Source organism: Polistes fuscatus, unplaced genomic scaffold, assembly GCF_010416935.1.
Source record: "Polistes fuscatus isolate 324 unplaced genomic scaffold, CU_Pfus_HIC Scaffold9, whole genome shotgun sequence".
In the NCBI taxonomy this organism is placed as follows: Eukaryota; Metazoa; Arthropoda; class Insecta; order Hymenoptera; family Vespidae; genus Polistes; species Polistes fuscatus.
Genome location: NW_025113173.1, coordinates 3,859,375 through 3,880,408, shown reverse-complemented (window position 1 = coordinate 3,880,408; position 21,034 = coordinate 3,859,375). Strand labels below are relative to the sequence as shown.

Sequence of the window (21,034 nt, the reverse complement as noted above, 5' to 3'; positions counted from 1 at the left end):
GCGATTAATTTTTCCAGGTCCATGAGCCACTATAGTGGCTCACTCGAGTAGCTTACTTTTTCACTGTTTTAATTAAATAATCGTCTTCATAGTCATTCATATTTAAGTGAAATGTTAAAATTTAAGTATATATATGTAGAATATATTTTTAAGAAAAATTATAATTTAATCATGTTAACTTATCGTATATTTTAATTTATCTAAATTGCAGTAATCAAATTCAGAGATTAAGAGAATAATTCTTCATTTTTCGGTCGACCAATTTTACCGCAAAGCTGTAAAGGTATTTCAACGTCAACGTCGATTGATTTCGTTTGATTAACTTGACATTTTTCGTCTTTGCATAATTTGTTCTCGATCATGTGACAACGACCATCGCAATTACATTGAAACCGAACGATTCGTATTACGTAAATATCACCGACGTTTGTGAATGTATAGTAATTTCCAGTTTTTAATTGGAGAAGTTCGTCGCCGTCGTTAACACTTTGCAAGAGCAAATTCGAATTGTTTTCACTCAAAACCTTATCTGGGAGGATAGCAGCATACGCTTTTCTTAATTTATCTAAATCGTTTACCATAACACGTGCATCCTACAACACATCAAATATTAATAACTTCAAAGTTAGATGAAGAAATAAAATGTTCTCCGTTATACTAAAAAGAAAAGAAAAAAATAATTCAAAGTCAATGTAGATACGTCGAATCGTATGAATAAAAATTTAAATATATATTGTCTGCTTGCATTTTTACAAAAAAAACAAAACAAAAAAATAAAAGATAATCCGTTGAATGAGAAAATCGATTAAAAAAGAAGATAAACTCACGAATATTTCGGTATCGCTTGCCATTCTCTCGATAAGATTGATCCAGTCGAGGTAAGCTGTCCTATACTTATCGTTGACTTTCGTATATTCGGGATAAATGTCGGTATAGAGGTTCTTGTAGCCAAAGGCACCGGCTGCATCCGTATTACCATCTCGACCATAAGAACTTCCACCGAGAAACCAGACGGTGTACATTCTCAAAATTGGATACTGTTTCGTACGCAAGTGCCAATATCGTGCAAAGTAAAGAGCAAGTTCTTGATTGGGACCACCTTTCCCTTTATCCGATCGAAGATCAACGGTAGGTCTACCTCCAAACAAAAGACATAATCCTAAAGCCCATTCTTCCTTCGAAGGAAATATCTCGAGAATTTTGAGATCGGTCAATGGACAGATTGTGCTATCTTTCATCATTTCGAACATCTCGAATTTGTTGATCTTTCCCTCTACTGCGAGTATCATCAATGAGGCCATTTTCACGTATTCCCTAGCGAATTCTTCAACCGTACCGGAACAAACAGAGTTAAGTTTAACGGGTAATAAACCATAGGTGTAGGTCGTAGCAGCCATACACTCCATAGCATCGGCATTGCAAGCCATCACGTAAGACTGAACGAATTTGTATTTCTGTTCCTCGTTCAATTGCCCATCCGCTGCGGTTTCCCTTGGTATGGTCTCTTGTATTAATTTTCGAATGCTTTGAGAGACTTTACCGATCAGATTGTACTTGGTCAATATGGCGAGTGCTTTCTCACCCTTGGGATCGTAAGTACACGGACCACCTCCAACAAGGTCCATCGGTTCATCCGATACATCTGACGTGATCAGGATAATGATTCTCGCTGGATACGCTGTACGAGCTAGATCACCACCTAAACCAAATAATCGATTATTATTTTTATCAAGTATGTGTAATCACTGTTATTATTATAGTTTATTCTACCTCTTATCGCGGACAATTTATTTCTCACGATATTGATTTCTTCCGAAGTTGCACGTAACCGTTCCAATCTTTCCAATAATCTAAGCTTATCTTTCAATGGAATCGTTTCTTTCGGACAACATAAAAGATCGTCGACATTATGTGATAACATAACTATTAAAATGTCCCTTTTCTTTAATTTCTTGCAATACTCGAGAATTTTTCGAGTAGTCTCGATTGTTTTATCGTCTGGGTGCCCATCGGTTCCAGCTTCGACATAAGTTATACGACTATCGAGCTTAGGAAATGCTTCAGGAAAACTCCACATCGTAAACAACGATCTACGAGGAACTATCATCCATCCCTTTTTCAACTGTTTTCCAACGATCCTTTCAAATGCCGAACTCATGGTAACAGCTTCTTTACCCCATCCAACAATGTGTAAATTGTTCCTCAACTTATATTTGACTTCTTTGATGGTCATTGTATTTTTTCCATCGTATTTTATCTTTTTTGGTAGGATCACCGATGTGGAAATACATTTTATACCAGCCTCGACAACAGTACTCATACTTTCTCGAATCTGAAAAATTATGTTCAAACTTATGGGATAAATTTGATAAATGTAAAAATTTACTTGTCGATGGACAAACCTGGAGCATTTGTTTTTCAATCTCCGATTTATTAGCATCTCTGATAATTTTTGCTTTCGTTTTTTCTTCCTTGTCAATGCGATATTCTTGCAAAGCCAATTTTTCGGCAAGTCTCTTTGCTAATGATTTTTTCACGATGTTTATCACATCCTGCCTTTTCTTTTCTATCGCAACTATTTTCTTAATTCTTTCCTCTTCTTCTAAAGGATCCAATATCTTTGGCTTGCGTTTCTTTTGCTTTTTCTTTTGCTTTTTTTTTTGCTGTGCCTGTTTCGTTGGCATGATTATTGTGATACATTATTCATTGTTTAGAACAATTTATGGTTTTTCTTAAATGTTTTTATGTAATTTGGAAAGATTTTAAATTAGGCCAACACATGATTTTTAATTAGATAAATCTATTGCATGATGTTTCTAAATTTTTACATGTTTTAGGGTTAAAACAAAAGTATTTAATTAATTATAAGCTTGTTGAGTGAAGTTTTTGTTATATAAATTCATAACAATTATATATCGTTATGACAACAAAAAATCGATTTATGAAAAATTATTAATCGACAGAAAAAAAGATCCTAATATTACCGACCAGACAGTCTCATTTCCGAACGTTGAGCACGTGTATAAAAAGAATAATAAGCCTATTTAATAAAATTTAAGATTAAAACGTTATAATTTCCGTAATTCTATCTATTTCATGTAATTATTTTAATGCTTCTGCGCAGTGATGACTTCGAAGCTAAAATTCTGCTGTAACATAAAGAGAGTGCATTAGTGCATTATAATAATTGTTAATTAATCGATGCAAGAGTCTATTGTTGTTTAAAAACTTGGAGTATATGTTCTATGTACCGTCCCCTTCGAAATCCACCGTTGAAATGAGACGTTGTCCTCTATGAAAGTACTTTTATTAAATGTTGTTTATAAGACCTTCCAAACGTTACGCATGTATATAAAGGGTGTCATACATCTAATACATAATCTTTAAGATTGTAACGTTCTTATTTTAGTATTCTTTTAATTTTTGTATAATTGTTTAAACTAATGTACATTTTTTTAACGTTCCTGTACAGTGGTGACTTCAAGTAATAAAATTTGTATCCAGAAAAATATTACATTAAAATTATTTTATATTCAAAGTATGTTAATAAGTATGTAATGTTTAAACCAGTACATATGTGTTTAAACAATCTGAAATATAAAGAGATTGCATTAGAATATTAAAATAATTGTTAAATAATCGATAGAAATGTCTATTGTTGTCTAAAAGATCAGAATATATGATCTATGTACCGTCCCCTTCGAAATCCACCGTTGAAATGAGACGTTGTCCTCTATGAAAGTACTTTTATTAAATGTTGTTTATATGACTTTCCGAGCGTTGCGCATGTGTATAAAGGGTGTCATAGATCTAATACATAATCTTTAAGATTAAAACGTTATGATTTTCGTATTTTTATCTATTTTAAGTAATTATTATAATGCTTCTGCGCAGTGGTGACTTCGAGGGTAAAATTTAGTTTAATTAATTATTAATTATTTTTCGTAATTATGTATTCAAAGATCGTATTTCGTGTTAAATTTTACTTTTATCACACACACACACATACAGGCATATATACATAAGTGTAGGTTGCTCGTACACACACACTCATATATTTGATTTTCTTTATATTATACTAATGTAATCTTTTATTTTTCCTTTTTTAGCTACCGAGCATTAGGAGAGTCCAGCAGGAATACATATACTCACATCAATCTAACAATTGTGTTTACTCTTTTTTATCTACGTATTCATCGAGGTAAGCGTTCTCCTTTTTTTAACCCATATAGAAATGTATAGAAGAATGAGAACGAGAGTGTAGAGAGAGAGAATAAGAAAACTAAATATTCGACCTACGGGCAACTATGAATGTGTGTGTACGTTTTCAGGAATCTCTCGAGTTGAAAACAGAAGAATAATCGATGAAGACAAAACGTAAACAGCCGCGAACCGAACGTTAGACTCTCTCAAGGATAAGCAGTATGAGATCATCATTCCCCTTCCGTCCTCCTACGAGTTAAGATCTAACGAACGTGACGTATTATAAACTATTTAACAATTTTATTTCCAATCTTATTTTTATTGAATTAATCGTTTAAAAAGTTTATTATAGCATTGGACAGTATAACAATTGATATACACTTGTTAGATTATTCTTTATTGAGTTTACTACTACAGTTATTATCTTCTTTAGACTTTTTTAAAGATTTTTATCAATAATTATTAATAATATTTTATATTTTATATGCAATTTTATACAAGTAATTAGATTTTGACAACTGATATTGCTTGGGTTTGTATATTAAAATACAAAGCAAGCACTATCAAACAAATAGTTGCATACTTTGATAAATTCCATAAATATTGTTTTACTTTTACTTTTAATAAATTTAATTCTTTATGATAGAATATCTTTAAAAGTGTGCAATGCCTTCAGGAATGATTCCAGGAAATATTGTAATATAATTTTTAGTATGTTTCAGCTTTTCAGAGTTTTTCTTTCATTTTATTTTATTCATCGTCATCCTAATGGTAGGATACCCATCCTGCAGTCATCAATGAAGACTAAAAGTAAGTATATTTTCCTATTAAACGTTTCTATGATAACTTCAATGGTTTTTTATTACGACGATGACATTAATTGTTCTTTTTCTTTATCTGTTTCAGAACATCATTGTAATCGAGCGCGTAGGCAATGAGGTACTCGTGTGTTGCATCATTAAAATAAAATATAAAAAAGTCGGAAAGTAGAATCAGTGTTGTTCGCCGTGTGTAAAAGTTTCGTTTGTCGGTAAAGAAACTTCGTAAGTTTCTTTTATTTGATTTAAACGTGTGCCCATCGTCATCCTAAGGGTAGGATACCCATCGTGCATTCATCACTGAAGAATAAACGTAAGTCAATTTTTATATTAAACATTTTTTCAGTACTTATAATAATGTTTTTATGTCAATGGTCTATATAATCTTGTTTTTATTTTTGTTTCAGATCATCGTTGGAATAGTGTTACAATTTATTAATTAAATTCATTTGGAAATTCGTTTAACACTAGATTGTTTCATTATTGTTTCATTTACTATTTTTTAAAAACTTACAAAAATTGTTTGCATGAAGAAATGGGTAGAGGGGAGGAATTAATATTTACATATATTTCATTATAGTATTAAAAATCAACATATATTTTTAAAAAATAATATTAAAATTTTATATATATGTAGCATATGTAGCAAAGAAATTTAAAATGGAGAGTCAAATTGGTTTATTGTTAGTCCATTAATCTAATGTTAATTGAATTAACTGCATGTAATGCAGTTGTAGAATCAGTGTTAGTGCATTGTCATCGTCATCCTAAGGGTAGGAGACCCATCGTGCATTCATCGATGGAGTTACAAAGTGAGTATATTTTTGTATTTAATAATTCAACAAACATTTTAATTGTTTTCAGTAATAGTAATGATATTAATAGTATTGTTTTTTATTTCTGTTTCAGATTGCAATCGTGCGCGAAGCAATATACGGGAGTGTTGTATCGATTAAATATAATTAAAATCACGGATTAGAAGCACGTTCGTTCGCTCATTTCAATTCGTTCGTGTTACGCGATTGTATTAGAAATTTTTTATATTAAATTAACTGCGACCAAGGCAGTAATTGCATTAGACTTTGTTCGAGAAAAGTTGTATTTTTATTTTAAAACAGTCGCACAGACTGTTCGCGTATTAGAATCAGTGCATCAATGAAGATTTTTTTACTTGCATTGACTGTGTGCAAAGCAGTCTTTGGAAGCAGTTGTAGAATCAGTGATCGGGCGTATAATAAATTAAAATCATACGCGAATTAGAGCCAGTGTTGTTCGCCGTAGAATAAAATTTCGGTTTCGCGATAAGAAACTCATCTATAGTTTCTTATTTTCGTTAATAACGCGTTATTAGATTCACGCGAGGTGCATCGCCATGGTGCAATTGAATTTCATCCCATTGAAATGCATTGTAAGTATCTATTTTTATTTACATTTTATTCGATTTTATTTTAATATGATTTTGGATTATATTGCAGATAACTTATCGTTATGTTCTATTTTATGTTACAGATAAGACGATGGATTTCCTTACTTTTCAAAGATGTGGAATGGATTCTTCGATGGGTCTTCGATGGAGCTTCGATGGATCTTCGATGGATCTTCTAAGGGTCTTCTATGGGTCTTCTTCAATAGCATACCGTGGTACTTTCTGATCGTTAGACTGCTATACTTGCTACAAAGTAGGAGTGTTTTGGAGCCATCATAGAACTTCTTACGCAGTGAGTCAAAAAATTTAAAGTTCCTCCGGTGCTCAACCATGCCGAGGATGAAAGGTCCTAATCGGCACGAGTTACTGGTTGTAATTATTTAAATAAATTATTGACGAGCACATGAGTAATTCCTTTCTAGGAGTTACTCATGAAAATTGTATATTGTATTGTATATTGAATTGTATATTTTATATTAGTTCAGGATAGGTTTTCTTGTCTCACCGGTTAAATTCATTTAATTAATAATGCAACTAATTAATGTACTTTCTTTTTAATTACGTGTTTTGTTCGTGGTTAGTAGTGGTGAAATCGAGCATTTATTTACTCGTTTTCGTTCAGAATAGCATGTAATAAATGTCTTACATGCATTGCTTCGTATTTAGTTTATCTAATCGCGATTAATTTTGATATATCGATACGTCGATATTATAAATACATGAGCAAGAAGACAAACTCATTCGCGACGGATAGATTCTAGCAGTTAAGTGGTGGCTCAAAGCCCAGTTCTTTTATTAGAACAGCCAACTTAATGAAAGGAGTCGTCCGAGGTTTTGAAATATATTAAAAGATATTAAAAGATATTAAAAGTTATTATTTATCAAATAAATTGTAGAGTCCTTAGTCGCTTAGATAAATTTTTATAAAAATGTATATTTATGTGTTATGTATTTATATGTATTTAATCATATTTTTTAGATCAGGATTTTCAGCTTCTAATGTACTAATCTCCCGTTTCTCCCCCCTATACTTTCTGCGTTCTCATCTATGCGTGTGCCCAGGTGCTACTCGTATGGGTGAGTAACGGTTAGTATAGGTTTAGTTTTAAGTTTTTCCCCTATTGGCGGCTGTCATTGTGCTAGTGATTGCACGATGTACTTTACACCTGTATGTGCGTTTAGGTAGTGTGTACTGTACATCGTTTCGTGATAATTTTTAATTAATGCATTATTTACCACTTAGAATACTACTTAGTATAGCACACCTAGAGCTAGGTGTGTTATGAAAACTACACATGGTTGTATTTTTCTATTCATATTAAATTTTTCTAATTTTTTTTTCTTTATAAAATCGTTTTGCATAGTAGAGTTACCGTATTTATTTGTGGATACTTTGATATACTTGTATATTACTAGTATGCATATATACTAGTATGTACCAGTATTTTTGTTTTAGTCTTTTATGCAATAATCATTAGCCTTGGCAGTCGATTACAGCAATTGGTACGTACTCCTATAAGTTTAGAAAACGTGGTTGAACTAGGGTGTCGGAGGTGCCCCGGGGCATGCTCTCTAGTTTAGGCTTTTGCACCCTGGTGGTATGTGAGAGAATCGTGGAGTGAGTGGGTGGGTACGTATGTGTATTTGCTCTTTTTAAACATGGGTAATTAACAGGCAGGTAGCATACTTCTTTGAGCGAATGTGAAAACTTTAATTTTAAGTAGGTAGGATCCAGGAAAGGCACGAGGTTTGCTTCCACTCCGGAGTGGAAATTTCGCCTCCTGGTTTATACAGAACTGTTACAAAAAATTTTTTTTTTTTATTCATTCTATTATGCTTCCTTTGTAAATTTATTTTGTAACTCTTCTGTAATTTTTATTATGTATCATGAGATTCAAAGGAATTTGCAACGATTTGAAAGATTTATTTCTATTTCGATTCTATCTCGAAGGAGATAGAGTCGAACAAACAAGCAAATACTTTGATCGATTTGATACTTAGTTTTAAATATTATAATATTAGCACTTCGCACAATCGCGATTTTCTCAATTAGAAATATTTGATATAATTCAAAAAACGAATGAATGAAATGAATATATTGCAAGAAAATGCATAACATTTATTGCATTATTTATTTCAATTCTATTTTATTTTTTGACATTAAAAGTGCGATGTGTTATTAGGTCATCGATTATTGACTGCTTGGACATTCGTTTAATTGTGCTCGTGTATATATCAATGAACTATAAGTTCATTGATAGTTCACGAGCTTTACTATAATGAACAGAGAATGTATATTTAATTTTTTAATAATAGAGAATTAGAATAGTAACGTAATACGAGTTATCTTGCTCACACGTAGAAAATGTCCAATGCAGTTTTCAGGGATGAAGAAAGAAGAGGCTAAATGCCGAAGAGGCGAATGCCGAAGAGGTCCCCACTTAATATATAGTAGCTGAAGAGGGCAACTACATAGACTATTGAGCTATTTTCAAAGGTTCAACAATAAGTTCGAACCTATCGAGAATAGTTCTCTAGTCATATTTTATATTTTGTTATATTACTTGCTTGCTCGTCAATAATTTGTAGTTGTAATTGGAGATGATGGACCATTCCATCTCCTTGGCACACCAAATCTGTGTCTACATCGTCCAAAAGGTGCACAAGTTTTTAGTTAGTTAGTCAGAAATATTAAAATTTTTTTATTATTAAATTTTGAAGTTTGAATAACGTTCAATAAATATTACAGTAATTTCTCTTTTCTTGTTTCGTCTTTAAAATTTTTCACTTTGATCGTATTTTATTAAATTTGCAATTTTTCTTTTCTATATAATACAGTTTAAAAGTATTTCATAATAATTAATGGATATTATTTTTTTAGTAACTTAGCATTCTTATTTTTTCTATTTCTTTATTTTTATTTATTTTATATAAATGTAAAATCACGCGTTTAAATTTAATTTTATTGCAATGGTAATTAGAGATTTGATAAAAAGTAAATAAAGGATTCAATTGAAAAGTGCATCTGCGAATTGGACCACTTATATGTCAGGCTATTGTAACACTTGATTGTATGATTAATATAGTTTTCTTCTTGTTACAGGTGATCATCGTTGGATTTATCATCAAACCTTCTGGATTCTTTTTTATTTGAGTGTCTTAAATTGCTTCATTTTCAAATATATATATATATAAATGCATTTCTGAAGGCACACATGTTTATATATTAAAAATTAAATATAATTATTTAAAATTCTATATTAATTAAAAAAGTTAGCAATTATGGATTTTGAATTAGCAAATAGCTGGCAATTAAATGCATTTATTCATTTTTTTCAGCTGTTGAGGTTCTATGCCAACTTTTTAATGCTTAATACATCAGAATTGCATCAGCTTATGCAGTTGAAATTTGATTACATTTAAAAATTCAAAGAAATATATCTTTATAAAAATTGTTTGTAAATTCCTATCTTACCGAATATCCGGTCGGTAATATCAGGATCTTTTTTTCTGTCGATTAATATTTTTTCTTAAATCAATTTTTTGTTATTATAACGATATATAATTGTTATTTGTTAATTGTTATTGTTTAATGCTAATGTATTACTAATGCATTAATCACCTGAGATTACGATATAAATGTAAACAATACTTGCCAACTATTCCATCAGTAAGAGTTTATAGTGGAAAAATTTTATTTTCAATCTTATATATATATATATATATTTTGTTTTACTTATTTTAATATTTAATATTAAAAATATATTAAAAAATAATATTATTAATAATAAAAAATATCTAGGAATAAATGTAATATTTGAATTAGATGAATTTACAAATTTCAAAGGTTGGTAGCACTTGTCGTTATCTGTCATCCCTGATTGTCACTACTCGACGCTCAAATTTTTCTAGTGAAGGTTATGTTTGACGTAAGCATAATATATAATTTTTCAATTGAGGTTTTCTTAGAAAAAGAAAACTAAAAATCAAAGAGAATTAAAGAAAACGAATAAAAGCTGAATATTGTGAATTTTACACGTGCGAGGATGTGTGTAATACGATAAGTACACGTTTTTATTTTTGTAACAATATTTTCCACGTTCTGATAATATACCGTAAAAAGAATTGTAAGTAAACGATGGAAGACTCTTTCCGTATAATTTATGCACTTTGCATTATTTTTATTCGATTTCCATTGTATTATCTTGCCCCGGTACAAAATAATTTCTACATGTACAATGACACAAATTTATGTAATACTTCAATCAAAGATTTTTTGTACAAGTCGGAGTACACTAAGGAATGTAATTCATTTAAGTATCATGAAGAATTAGGTAAGGTTAATGTTACCCTAGATAATGTACAAGAATTTTTGTGTCTTGGAATATACGACACCGCTTACAAACTCTGTCAATACGAAGAGATAGAACGATGGGATAAAATCTTTCCTGATCAGAAACAATTTGACTCGACAATTGGAGATTTAGTGAAAATTTATCAAACAGATGGATCCGATACAACTTTCAAAAGTTTTTGTAATGATTTAGTAGGATATACACCTAAGTACGATAAATTAAAACCAGTACTTTCTAAATTGATAGCTAAATTTGAGACACCGGAACTATGCTTTAGTATATGCTTCGATCTAGAAAGTAAATTAAGGACTCCGTTGTGTGCGATATTGGCATGGATTAACAAAATAGATCAAGATATTACTGAGAAACTTAAAAATGATTCTAATAAAGTAAAAACCAATATAGTCGATCATCAAAATGAAAGTTTAAAAAATAAACAAGAAAATCATAAAGATCAGCCAATTATACAACACGATACAGACAATCTCAAACATTTGGAAAACAAAATTCACATTAGCGCAACACCTGCTGCTTCTATTATCTCCACAAATAATGTGAAAAAAGATAATATTATTAATAATAATAATGATAATAATAATAATAGTATTCAAACTAAACAATTGCCACAAATTAAAGAAAATCCAATAAAAATAAATGATGAATTAAATTTTATAAAATCTGATCCTACGGTTAAGACAACTTCGCAATCAACATCTAATCCTATTATAAATAATAATAATGAGTCTCAGGACAAGCTAACTTCTTTGTTAAAAGAGGCCGATAAGAAGCAGGTAGATGATAATAATAACAGCCAAGAACCACCTCCAAGTTTTGAAGAAGATGACTCTAAGAGTAAGAAGAAAGACAAAGTAGATCCAGAGAAAAATTCGATAACTGACAAAGATGTAAATCAACCAGTCACAGAAACTAAATCTACAGAAGCTTATGATGATACAAAAATCATTAGTACTACAGAATCTAATGTTGTAGCAGATAATATTTTGAGTGGATCTGACCATCAGAAGAATGGTAATTACTATTATTATTAATATTGACGTTTATATCAATAATTGTAAGTTAATACTTTGTCGTCCACTAGTGCTGCAAACGAATCTATCATACAAATGTTAGACGACAAAGTTCTGCTACAATTTTTAATTATATTTACTAGTTTTATTTTTATTGTTTAGCTCCAACAGAAGACATAGACCAATCTGGTAGCGTAGGTAAGATGAAAGTATACTTTATAATAAATAATACATGAATTATTATATATATATATAATCAATTTTTTCCATAGACAATCCAAGCGAAAGTATATCTGAACCATCCAAACAAAGAGCTCATTTTGAGAACGACGAAGAGTCCCACTTTCTTTTTTATTTTGCCGTCATATCAATTGGTTTTATTGGTGGCTATACTGGATATCATAATAAGAAAAAGGTATGCATAGTTAATTAATTTTATATTTAATTCTTTCGATATAATAATACATTTATTTTTCTCGTTCTGATATATTTCATTTTGTAGTTACTGGCAATTGTGTTGAAGGGACGTAGGTCAAAAAATAATCGTGGTAGACGACGTTCTAGTAGTCCCAAATATCGTAAACTCGATTGCACATTAGAAGAAGCAGTTACCTCGCAGTGTAATGCAAATGTTACCCATGTTATATATTAATACGAATTGTACGTAAAATGATCTATCACATTGCATATTAAGGCACCATTTCCAGCATAATAGATTTTATACTCAAGCATCTTCCTTTTTTTTTCTTTTTTTTTTTTTTTTTAAATATTCTTACTGTTTCACAATGAGACAGGTGATTATGATGAGGGATCACAGTTTTCTTTTCTTTTTTCTTTTCTCACAATGTGATATAATAACATTTACAAAATAATATATCAATTTTGCGATCGTATGTACATTGTGTCTCATCGAAACTAATGTAGCAGAATGTTCCTATTTAATATTATTGTGATGCAAAAGTATTTTAGCAAATCGGGTGTTTCTATTTGAACAAAAACAAAAACACAAAAAAAAAGAACAATCTTTTTGTATAAAATTTATTCTCATTTAATCTTACGCATCGAAATTGCTATGATACAATTTTGTACTTTTTTCGAGTATTGGGTTTTATAGATATCAAATGTTTGCTTAAACTTATATTTTATTTGAGACATTAGTGGTTTTAATGTCGGACTATACTAAGCAATATAGTCCAATTCTACTTAAAGTGCAATTCCATGTCTCTGTGTCGGCAAAATTTTGAATATAAGATTAACAAACAATATAGCATTAGAAGGATCATTATTTTCTGTATATATTGAAAGATGCATGATAACAGAGTATCAATGTTATCCGCCATGTTTATGATATATTAGGCATGTTAAAGAGAACAAAAACAACAAAATTGCAAAACATTTGATCAAATATAACATTATGGAATATATTAAATAGTAGTATCGTAGAAGAAATATTTGTCTAGAAAGAAACATTGAGTTTAAATAGCTTAAATGATGATGCCAATATTTGCATATATTGTTGATGTAAAATTATTTGCGTATAATTGATGTAAAATGATAGTAAAACAGAAAATATTTCTATTGTTTCCTTACTTAATATATAATATTTTGATGGACAAATTTTCACGTTTATATATCTATTGTCGATGGTAGTAAAGTTATTTAGTTCGTAGTAAAGTCTCCCTTTTTCAATGCGGTGTAATATCAGTGATTTCATTTCTTTTGAAAAAAAGAATGCCGTCCACTTACACACGATTAAAACATACGAAAATAATATCACTGTCGCATAATACCTGTGTGTTAAGTGTCTAATGACATTTTGACCATTCATATTATATGCACAAATTGTTACGTGGATACTTACGATGATAATGTATTTTAATCATAGTTACAGTTTCTGTGAAATGTTCCCAAAATAAACTTACACATACTTTAATCCACTTTAGTATAAGTGAATATTCAAAAAAGGTATTTATTTTTTATTTCTAATAATTATTATTCTCCAAATAATTAATTATTAATCGGGAAGAATGTTAGGAAGAAATAATTCCATAATATCATTGTTTGTAGTTATTTTATACGATCTTAATTATTATAAATTACATATAGAATCTATATACATGAATATTTACATATATATTATTACTGTTTATTGTAACAGTATGATTATATTTATACAATGCCTTGGTAGTTATTTTTTACCGTTTAAGGATATGTGTAGATGAATATTTATATAGATTATTAATTAACAAATTTCTATTTGAATAAATGATGAATGTACATTTATTTTGATTAAAACATCGACAAAGTGGATTCCTACATTCTGACTTTATTCTTCGCAGATAGCAATTATTAATTATTATTTGCTATGGTAAGCACAACTTGTTAACAACAATAATTCAGTTTTAAAATTAAATAGTATAGCTAAAAACGATCAAATTAATATTCATCTGTTTTTTTCGGTTGTAATTAAAATCGATATTATAATTCAATTGTTATTTATGTTCTAATCGTCTAAACAATAAACTGCATCAGCAGTATGTTGTTTTATCCAATTTAAATAATCCGTAATTTTCACATATATACCAGGTACACCCTTATTAGCACAACCCAATCCCCAAGAAACAATACCTAAATAAAATATTTAATTTATTTTTATTTAAATTTATGAGAAATTAAATTATACAATTTTTCTTACCGATTATTTCATACTTCTCAATTGTTCTTTCGATAAAAATTGGTCCACCACTGTCACCCTATAATTGTAAGATTGTTTTGTTTTTTATAACTAATGTATACATTCATTTTCATAAAAATAATACATATCTAACGTATTTAAAAAAATACTAAACCTGACAGGCATCGGTATTATCTTTGTAGGCGCACATTACAGAATTTGTTAAGTAATTTCCAATAGAAGTGTTTTTACAAGAATCCAATGACAATACAGTTAAATTAGTTTCACGAAGAAAATTAGAAGTTGCTCCATTAACAGCAACTGTTCCCCAGCCAGTTACTTTGGCTGTTTTACCGCTGTAATCATCATCTATAACAAAAAATAATTATTTTGTTAATACTAAACTTAGCAAACTTAAAATCAAATTCTGTTCTTTTTATAATTAAATGTTTTTTTTTAAATACCTGTTGAGTTAATAGATATCCAAAAACAAGTTAGGAATATTTTAATATAAATAAAAAAATATATTTTTTACCTTTATTGGGAAGGCAGATAGGTTGCAAATGATTGTCGTATTCAACTGGCTCTTGTAATTTGATCAATGCGATATCATTAGTATCATGTATAACTTTACTCGTAAAATTTTCATGTAAAATTGTTTTGCTGATAGCTACAACGTATCCATCTTCTAGATCACTTACATCGTGAATTCCTAATCCTACAGTTATATCTTTTGCCTTTGTCCTATTGGAAATAAATTGATGAATTTAAATTGAAAATAAAATTGATAATAAAATGAGAGGAAAATTGATTAACCATCTAACACAATGACCAGCTGTTAGCACGTATCGATCATTTATCAATGCACCGCCGCAATGAATAGCTCCTCTCTTAAATAAAATAACGATCCATGGAAAATCATGTGGCTTTGAGATCTTTCCTCCTATTATACGATTAGATAAACCCATGGATGATAGGCCGCAATCTGACATTGTTAATAAAATGGGATATACAGTTATTTATAAAAATTTTTAAATGATTTTAAAAAATAATTAAATATGTTTAGACCGAATAAAAGTAGAGTAAATACAAAACACATAATTTTTATGATATATAAATTTGAAAGAAAATATAAAAAGTAATGGCTTTTTTGTTATAAGAAAAATTAAAAGTTTATACAAATTTTATTTATTTAGAGATTCTATAAAACAAAAAGGGAACAATTAAAAATACATTATTACATGTTATGTAAATTATGTAAAGAATTTTAAAAATATGGCTTTTTGTCGTATTAAAAATTTAAAGTTACGAATGAACATTTATTTTTTTTTATTCATCGAAAAAAAAATATTTTGCTTGGTCTAAAAAATGTTATAAGTATTTTAACATGACATATATGTAAAATATATGAGAAAAGAAATGTAAATATCAAAAAACGTTTACCACAATCCGAATCGATGTTCGATTGAATTACTTCTGCCTGAAAAATAAAATTTCGAATAATAAGTAAATTCTAATGAAAATGATTCGATATGATCTTAAAGTTTACTAACTTTGCAAACTACATTAATTACAAGTAAAATTCTGATCCCTAATAGGCTCACTGATAATAACTTCATCCCTTGTACTTTCTTCTTTGTTTAAACGAAAAAAAAAACACCCGTTCGTTCTGAAGCAAATTCATAAACTAGTTAACAAAGTTCTATGACAGTAATCGATACGTTGATTCGTATCGAATCGAAAGATTAAAAAATAATTACGTGCCATATTCGTCTATGTAGTAGTAATTGCATTTATAACTTTGAAGAATTAACTGGTGTATTAAAAGGGTCCAAGTGATGTACATTTAATTGTTCTCTCATTTCTTTTCATATTTATTAAATAATTTTATAAAAAAATATTTCAAACGAATAAATAAACTCCTGACACACTTTATATCAAATTTTGATTATAAAAATTATGATTTATTACAAATTAACGAAGCGGGTAATGAGTTAATAAATAATAAACAAAAAATAATTAATAAAAAACAATAGTCCTTCTATTACGAATAAAAAAATAAGAAACAAATGAGCATTTTCGAGATTATTTGGATCCACTTTACTTGTTGTTGTCTTTGAAAGTATTAAAGTGCAAAATAAATGACTGGTTAAACTCGTATAGCGGGATCATCTGGGCCCGCATCTTGACAATTACCGTACTGAGACGACAAATGCAGTTGATTTGTGTTCGTAAATCCGTTCACGATGCGGATTTGCAACTGTAGGACAGATCTCATTTTTTCTTTTACTCGTCACATGAGTGACGCTCAACGTAGTTAGTAACCGGTTCCATCAACTGGTCCCGTTAGTTCATTTCTGACTGGTTCAGCATTTAAAGTATAAAAAAGGATCAGTTCGATGGTACAATTTAAAAAAATATAATCTTTTACTATATACCGTTTATAATTATTAATATTTTATATTGAATATTTTTATAATATATACACATATGTATATAAAAAAGAAACGTAATAGTTACAATTCTTATCCTCTTTTATTTATCATTCCGTAAGAATGAAGTCGAATAAAATAACGCAAAGTGTTAATATATCACACGAGTGAATTTTATGTTTATAAACTATGAATATCGTAAAAAACAATTGAAGTATAAATACATAAATAGCATTTTTCAATGGATTGAATCTATTATACTCACAATCAGTTTCATAAAACTTATAAGTTTTTGATTAAATATAATATAATTCGAATTTAATAAGATAAATGAGAAGTTGGAAGTTTACGATAAGTTGAAGAAACTGATATGTTTAATTGTTATCGCAAAAGCAACCATCTTTCGAATTATTTAAGATCCAATCTAAATAATTGGTAATTCTGGTATAAACACCAGGGTACCCTGGTCGTGCACATCCATTTCCCCAGGAGACGATGCCGATAATTTCGTATCTTTTATCTTCTCGTTCGGTTATCAGTGGTCCACCACTATCACCCTATAATAATAATGATAATAATAAATAATAATATGATAGAGACACACATACACGTAAAACGTTTCATATTTCTCATAGGTGATTATAAGATAGCTTTGTTGTTTGTATAAAAATCATGTTAATTATTACCTGACAAGAATCTTTCTTTCCATCTGGATATCCCGCGCATAACATGTTATCAGAGATCATGCGAGGACTGTAACTGGTATTTCGACAATCCTGCAAGCTCATAACCGGAACTTCGACTTTTTGAAGTAAACAGGATGGCTTACCTTCTTCCTGAAGTGTACCCCAACCAGCTGCCATCGCTTTCGATCCAACGTATTCATTTTCTGAATCAGTCAAAACAATTTTTATCAACTCCCTTAACTTTCTCCTCGAATATAATAATACGATAAAGGAAGTCAACAGTTGTGGATTATTGTCGAGGTTCGAATAATGTGATATATTTCAATATAAATTCGTCAATAAAGGATCTCGTCACTAAATTCGATTACATCCTATCGTAATCTCTTATTACACAGTTGTGTAAGTTTATTCGATCGAGAAAGGTACCCGTATACCGACAAATTTATGCGTATTGCATATTGTGCACAGCAATCGTCAGTGCAATATGCAACCAAGTGACGATCAAACAAGTTGCGTTTGCAGAACTTATGCAACAATCGATCACTTAATATTTGCATTACGAAATTAGGTAACTACTTTGTTTTTTCAAAATCATATTAAATTATATTTATAACTAGCTTCATCGAGGCAACCCTAGGAAATTTGATAAATGTAACATAGTTTGTGCGTGCGAGTGACACTAGGTAGTTCCCGTTCCCTTGAGTATACTTTAAGAGTAATTTATTTACCTTTTTTAGTTGGTAGACATATCGGACGTATCGTATCACCAAACGGAACTCTGTCATTTAGTTGAAGAAGTGCTATGTCATTATCAAAGTTGAGGAAACTGAAATCCCCGGTTAACACTCGGACGACGTATCTCGTTTCAAGACTTTTATCGATACACCTGTCGTGTTCACCGAACGTGACCTTGATCATGAACCACATAAACCTGAAAAGAAAACTGGAAAGATTGAACAAATCTGATAAGGAAATAAAAGAAATCGAAATAATTCTTGTTATCAGATCAGATTTTTCCCACGTTGAAACGTGTTTAACGCGTTTATTATCATGAGGTATGATCATGTGATTGTACTTACCCCTTAACGCAATGTGCCGCGGTTAGTACGTAACGATCGTTAATCAGAGTACCACCGCAATAAAATTTATTTAAATAGGACAACCTAACCATCCATGGCAGCTCGTTCATTCGCGTTGTTTGACCACCGACGATTCTACTCTCATCATTTTGTAATCCACACGCTAAATCCAAAAATAAGAATTATCGAACAGAAAAATATTTCCAATTTTTATTTATTAATTCGAAAGATAATTATTTAACTTATATTACAAATTTTAATAATAATTAACAAATGAGACAACAATATTTTACTAACAGCAGTAACACGGTGCAGGTGGTTCTTTAAGGTTTGGTGGTTTGTTGCCGAAAAGACCAAAAAAGTTTTTTATATTCTCCCCGATTTGTCTCGCCTAAAATTATTTCAATACAAAATTTCAATTTATATTGCTTAAATTATTAATTTTATATATAAAAAAAAAAACCAAAAATATATATTTTGTTAAATTGATGATACGCTTACCTGACATTCCTTTCGAATTAAAAGAATTGCGATGAATCCAAGACACCAAAGATACTTTTTCATTTTTTTCAACAAATTTTTATTATTTCTTTCCTTTTTTTTTTTAATTAGACAAATTTTGGTTAATATTACGATTTAATGATAAAACGATCGATTAAAACGGGATGATACTGATTTGTTGATGAAATAATAGAAGGTCACCGTGCGGGGACCGTCATGAAAAAGTCACGGATATGTCCCTGACACGGAGTTACTATCGCCAGTGTCCCAGGTAGACTGAGAAACACCGAGGTCGAAGAAGTAATTGGTATTCGGGCGGGGAAGGAGGCCGATCGCGAACTGGTCGCCGACCGGACGACAAATGATCAGTTCACGTTCACGTTCATGGTCGAGTCACTAAAAATTCTTATTGACTAACAATCAATCCAATTAATTCTACGCAAAATTAGGGATACACGATTCGAGCAATTATTACCAAACATTTGTTAATATATTTTGTTAAAAATAAAACAATTTATATTGAACACAACACTGTTCAGCATTTCATACAAATTTTTATATAAATATACAAATAATAGTTTTTTTTATTAATTAATTTTAGGCTTACACAATTAGTCAGGTATATTTTTTATATAAATTATGAAAAATTAATATTAACAATAATATATTTATAAAAACTATATATATATATATACAAAATTATTTTCAAATTATATTATTTTTAACTGAACAATATAAGATTATATTATATGTGTAATTATTTCATATATATATATATACACACACATACAGAAATACACGCATATATTTATTTAGCTATAAAATGCCAAATTTATTCGACAATCTCAGATAGTCATAAACTTTTTTACCCGTTCATTCTCCGAAATTGCTTATAAACAGGCTTACGAGCGGGTTGAATCTCTCTTGGGAAGTATACTTCATCGAGGCAACCCAAAAAGCTGCCTCGAAAGGACATACACATTATGCAGATTTCTGCGCGTGGAACCGGAGGAAGTTGTTTACGCGACTTCTTTTTGATCTCACTGTATGCGCATGCATACATAAATACTTCCTACGTCATTTGGTACCGTTTGCAAGGTACCTGCGGTAAGAAGTTATTTAATACGAGGATGTTTTAACAACTCTCTATCATAGTTCATATAACAAAATAATCTATTTTATTATTATTACAACTCCTATCTAATTATTATTATATTCACCGTAACTAGGATCAAGTTGAAAATGATTATCAAATTTTAGAAATAATTTCATTTCACTGTTAATTATTTTTAACATCATCATTGTACGATGATATGTACCCCAACACACGCTTTTTTTTCTCACATTTTTATTTATTTATTTATTATTATTATAATCGATACTGAACGATAAGTATTCCGATTCGACAATAAACCGTTATACTCGACAATATTATTCCAGGAACGTTTGAGTATTGTACCGTACGATTCTAACGTGTAAGGTTACACACACACACACACACAGACACACTTTTGAAATCGGTCGTATTTTAATTTACGACAGATAAATTTGTGTCATTGTATCATCTTGAAACTTTCTCGGTTTAAACTGTCGTTTCTATTTCATAGAAATGGAAATTCCAAAATGTTCGGTCATAATGAAATGGAAGTAGAACGTCAATTAACACAGAGACAGCTTTCCTTTATATTTGCGTTGATCCAGTTCAAATATCTTGCAACTCGAGTGTAAACTCCTGGATAGCCAGGTCTACCACAACCAACACCCCACGAAACTATACCTAAAAAAAAATAATTTCATAATAAATGGATAATAAATGAAAAAATTAGCCTATA

General features: G+C 29.9%; 4 protein-coding genes across 4 annotated transcripts in view; 1 reads left to right on the top strand and 3 right to left on the bottom strand.

Annotated features, from left to right (window-relative positions):
* Nucleotides 1-214: 214 nt before the first annotated feature.
* Nucleotides 215-2,754, bottom strand: LOC122525711 (glycerate kinase-like). Its single transcript, XM_043648631.1, has 4 exons — nucleotides 2,403-2,754; nucleotides 1,771-2,332; nucleotides 828-1,699; nucleotides 215-593 (listed from the first exon to the last, which is right to left on the bottom strand). Exons 1-4 carry the CDS (start codon nucleotides 2,682-2,684, stop codon nucleotides 228-230), a joined length of 2,082 nt encoding a protein of 693 aa, XP_043504566.1. The 5' UTR covers nucleotides 2,685-2,754; the 3' UTR covers nucleotides 215-227.
* A 7,534-nt stretch (nucleotides 2,755-10,288) lies between these two features.
* Nucleotides 10,289-13,763, top strand: LOC122525707 (putative mediator of RNA polymerase II transcription subunit 29). The gene is made up of 4 exons (XM_043648629.1): nucleotides 10,289-11,831; nucleotides 11,993-12,028; nucleotides 12,103-12,245; nucleotides 12,333-13,763. Exons 1-4 carry the CDS (start codon nucleotides 10,586-10,588, stop codon nucleotides 12,480-12,482), a joined length of 1,575 nt encoding a protein of 524 aa, XP_043504564.1. The 5' UTR covers nucleotides 10,289-10,585; the 3' UTR covers nucleotides 12,483-13,763.
* Nucleotides 13,764-14,295: 532 nt separating this feature from the next.
* Nucleotides 14,296-19,542, bottom strand: LOC122525733 (transmembrane protease serine 9-like). The gene is made up of 11 exons (XM_043648660.1): nucleotides 19,203-19,542; nucleotides 18,999-19,092; nucleotides 18,702-18,864; nucleotides 18,351-18,565; nucleotides 17,623-17,825; nucleotides 17,325-17,493; nucleotides 15,321-15,522; nucleotides 15,040-15,248; nucleotides 14,680-14,873; nucleotides 14,526-14,583; nucleotides 14,296-14,458 (listed from the first exon to the last, which is right to left on the bottom strand). The coding sequence occupies exons 1-11, from the start codon at nucleotides 19,263-19,265 to the stop codon at nucleotides 14,334-14,336; spliced, it is 1,695 nt and encodes a 564-aa protein (XP_043504595.1). The 5' UTR covers nucleotides 19,266-19,542; the 3' UTR covers nucleotides 14,296-14,333.
* Nucleotides 19,543-20,005: 463 nt separating this feature from the next.
* LOC122525732 overlaps nucleotides 20,006-21,034 on the bottom strand; it is a 94,191-nt gene continuing 93,162 nt past the window's right edge. Inside the window, exon 14 of the mRNA XM_043648659.1 lies at nucleotides 20,006-20,979. Within this exon, the coding sequence (XP_043504594.1) occupies nucleotides 20,858-20,979 (122 nt within the window). The 3' untranslated portion in view covers nucleotides 20,006-20,857. The remainder of the gene's footprint in view (nucleotides 20,980-21,034) is intronic.

Excerpts from the sequence above, each read along its gene's own strand:
- LOC122525711 (XM_043648631.1), bottom strand. The coding sequence starts at position 2,684 with ATGCCAACGAAACAGGCACAGCAAAAAAAAAAGCAAAAGAAAAAGCAA. Across the intron at positions 1,700-1,770 it reads TAAATTGTCCGCGATAAGAG|GTGGTGATCTAGCTCGTACA; the intron begins GTAGAATAAACT and ends TATTTGGTTTAG. Across the intron at positions 594-827 it reads CAAGCGATACCGAAATATTC|GATGCACGTGTTATGGTAAA; the intron begins GTGAGTTTATCT and ends GATGTGTTGTAG.
- LOC122525733 (XM_043648660.1), bottom strand. The coding sequence starts at position 19,265 with ATGAAAAAGTATCTTTGGTGTCTTGGATTCATCGCAATTCTTTTAATT. Across the intron at positions 15,523-17,324 it reads TTCGAAAGATGGTTGCTTTT|TAACTGTATATCCCATTTTA; the intron begins GCGATAACAATT and ends AATTTTTATAAA. Across the intron at positions 15,249-15,320 it reads GCTGGTCATTGTGTTAGATG|GACAAAGGCAAAAGATATAA; the intron begins GTTAATCAATTT and ends TATTTCCAATAG.
- LOC122525707 (XM_043648629.1), top strand. The coding sequence starts at position 10,586 with ATGGAAGACTCTTTCCGTATAATTTATGCACTTTGCATTATTTTTATT. Across the intron at positions 11,832-11,992 it reads ATCTGACCATCAGAAGAATG|CTCCAACAGAAGACATAGAC; the intron begins GTAATTACTATT and ends TTTATTGTTTAG. Across the intron at positions 12,029-12,102 it reads AGACCAATCTGGTAGCGTAG|ACAATCCAAGCGAAAGTATA; the intron begins GTAAGATGAAAG and ends TTTTTTCCATAG.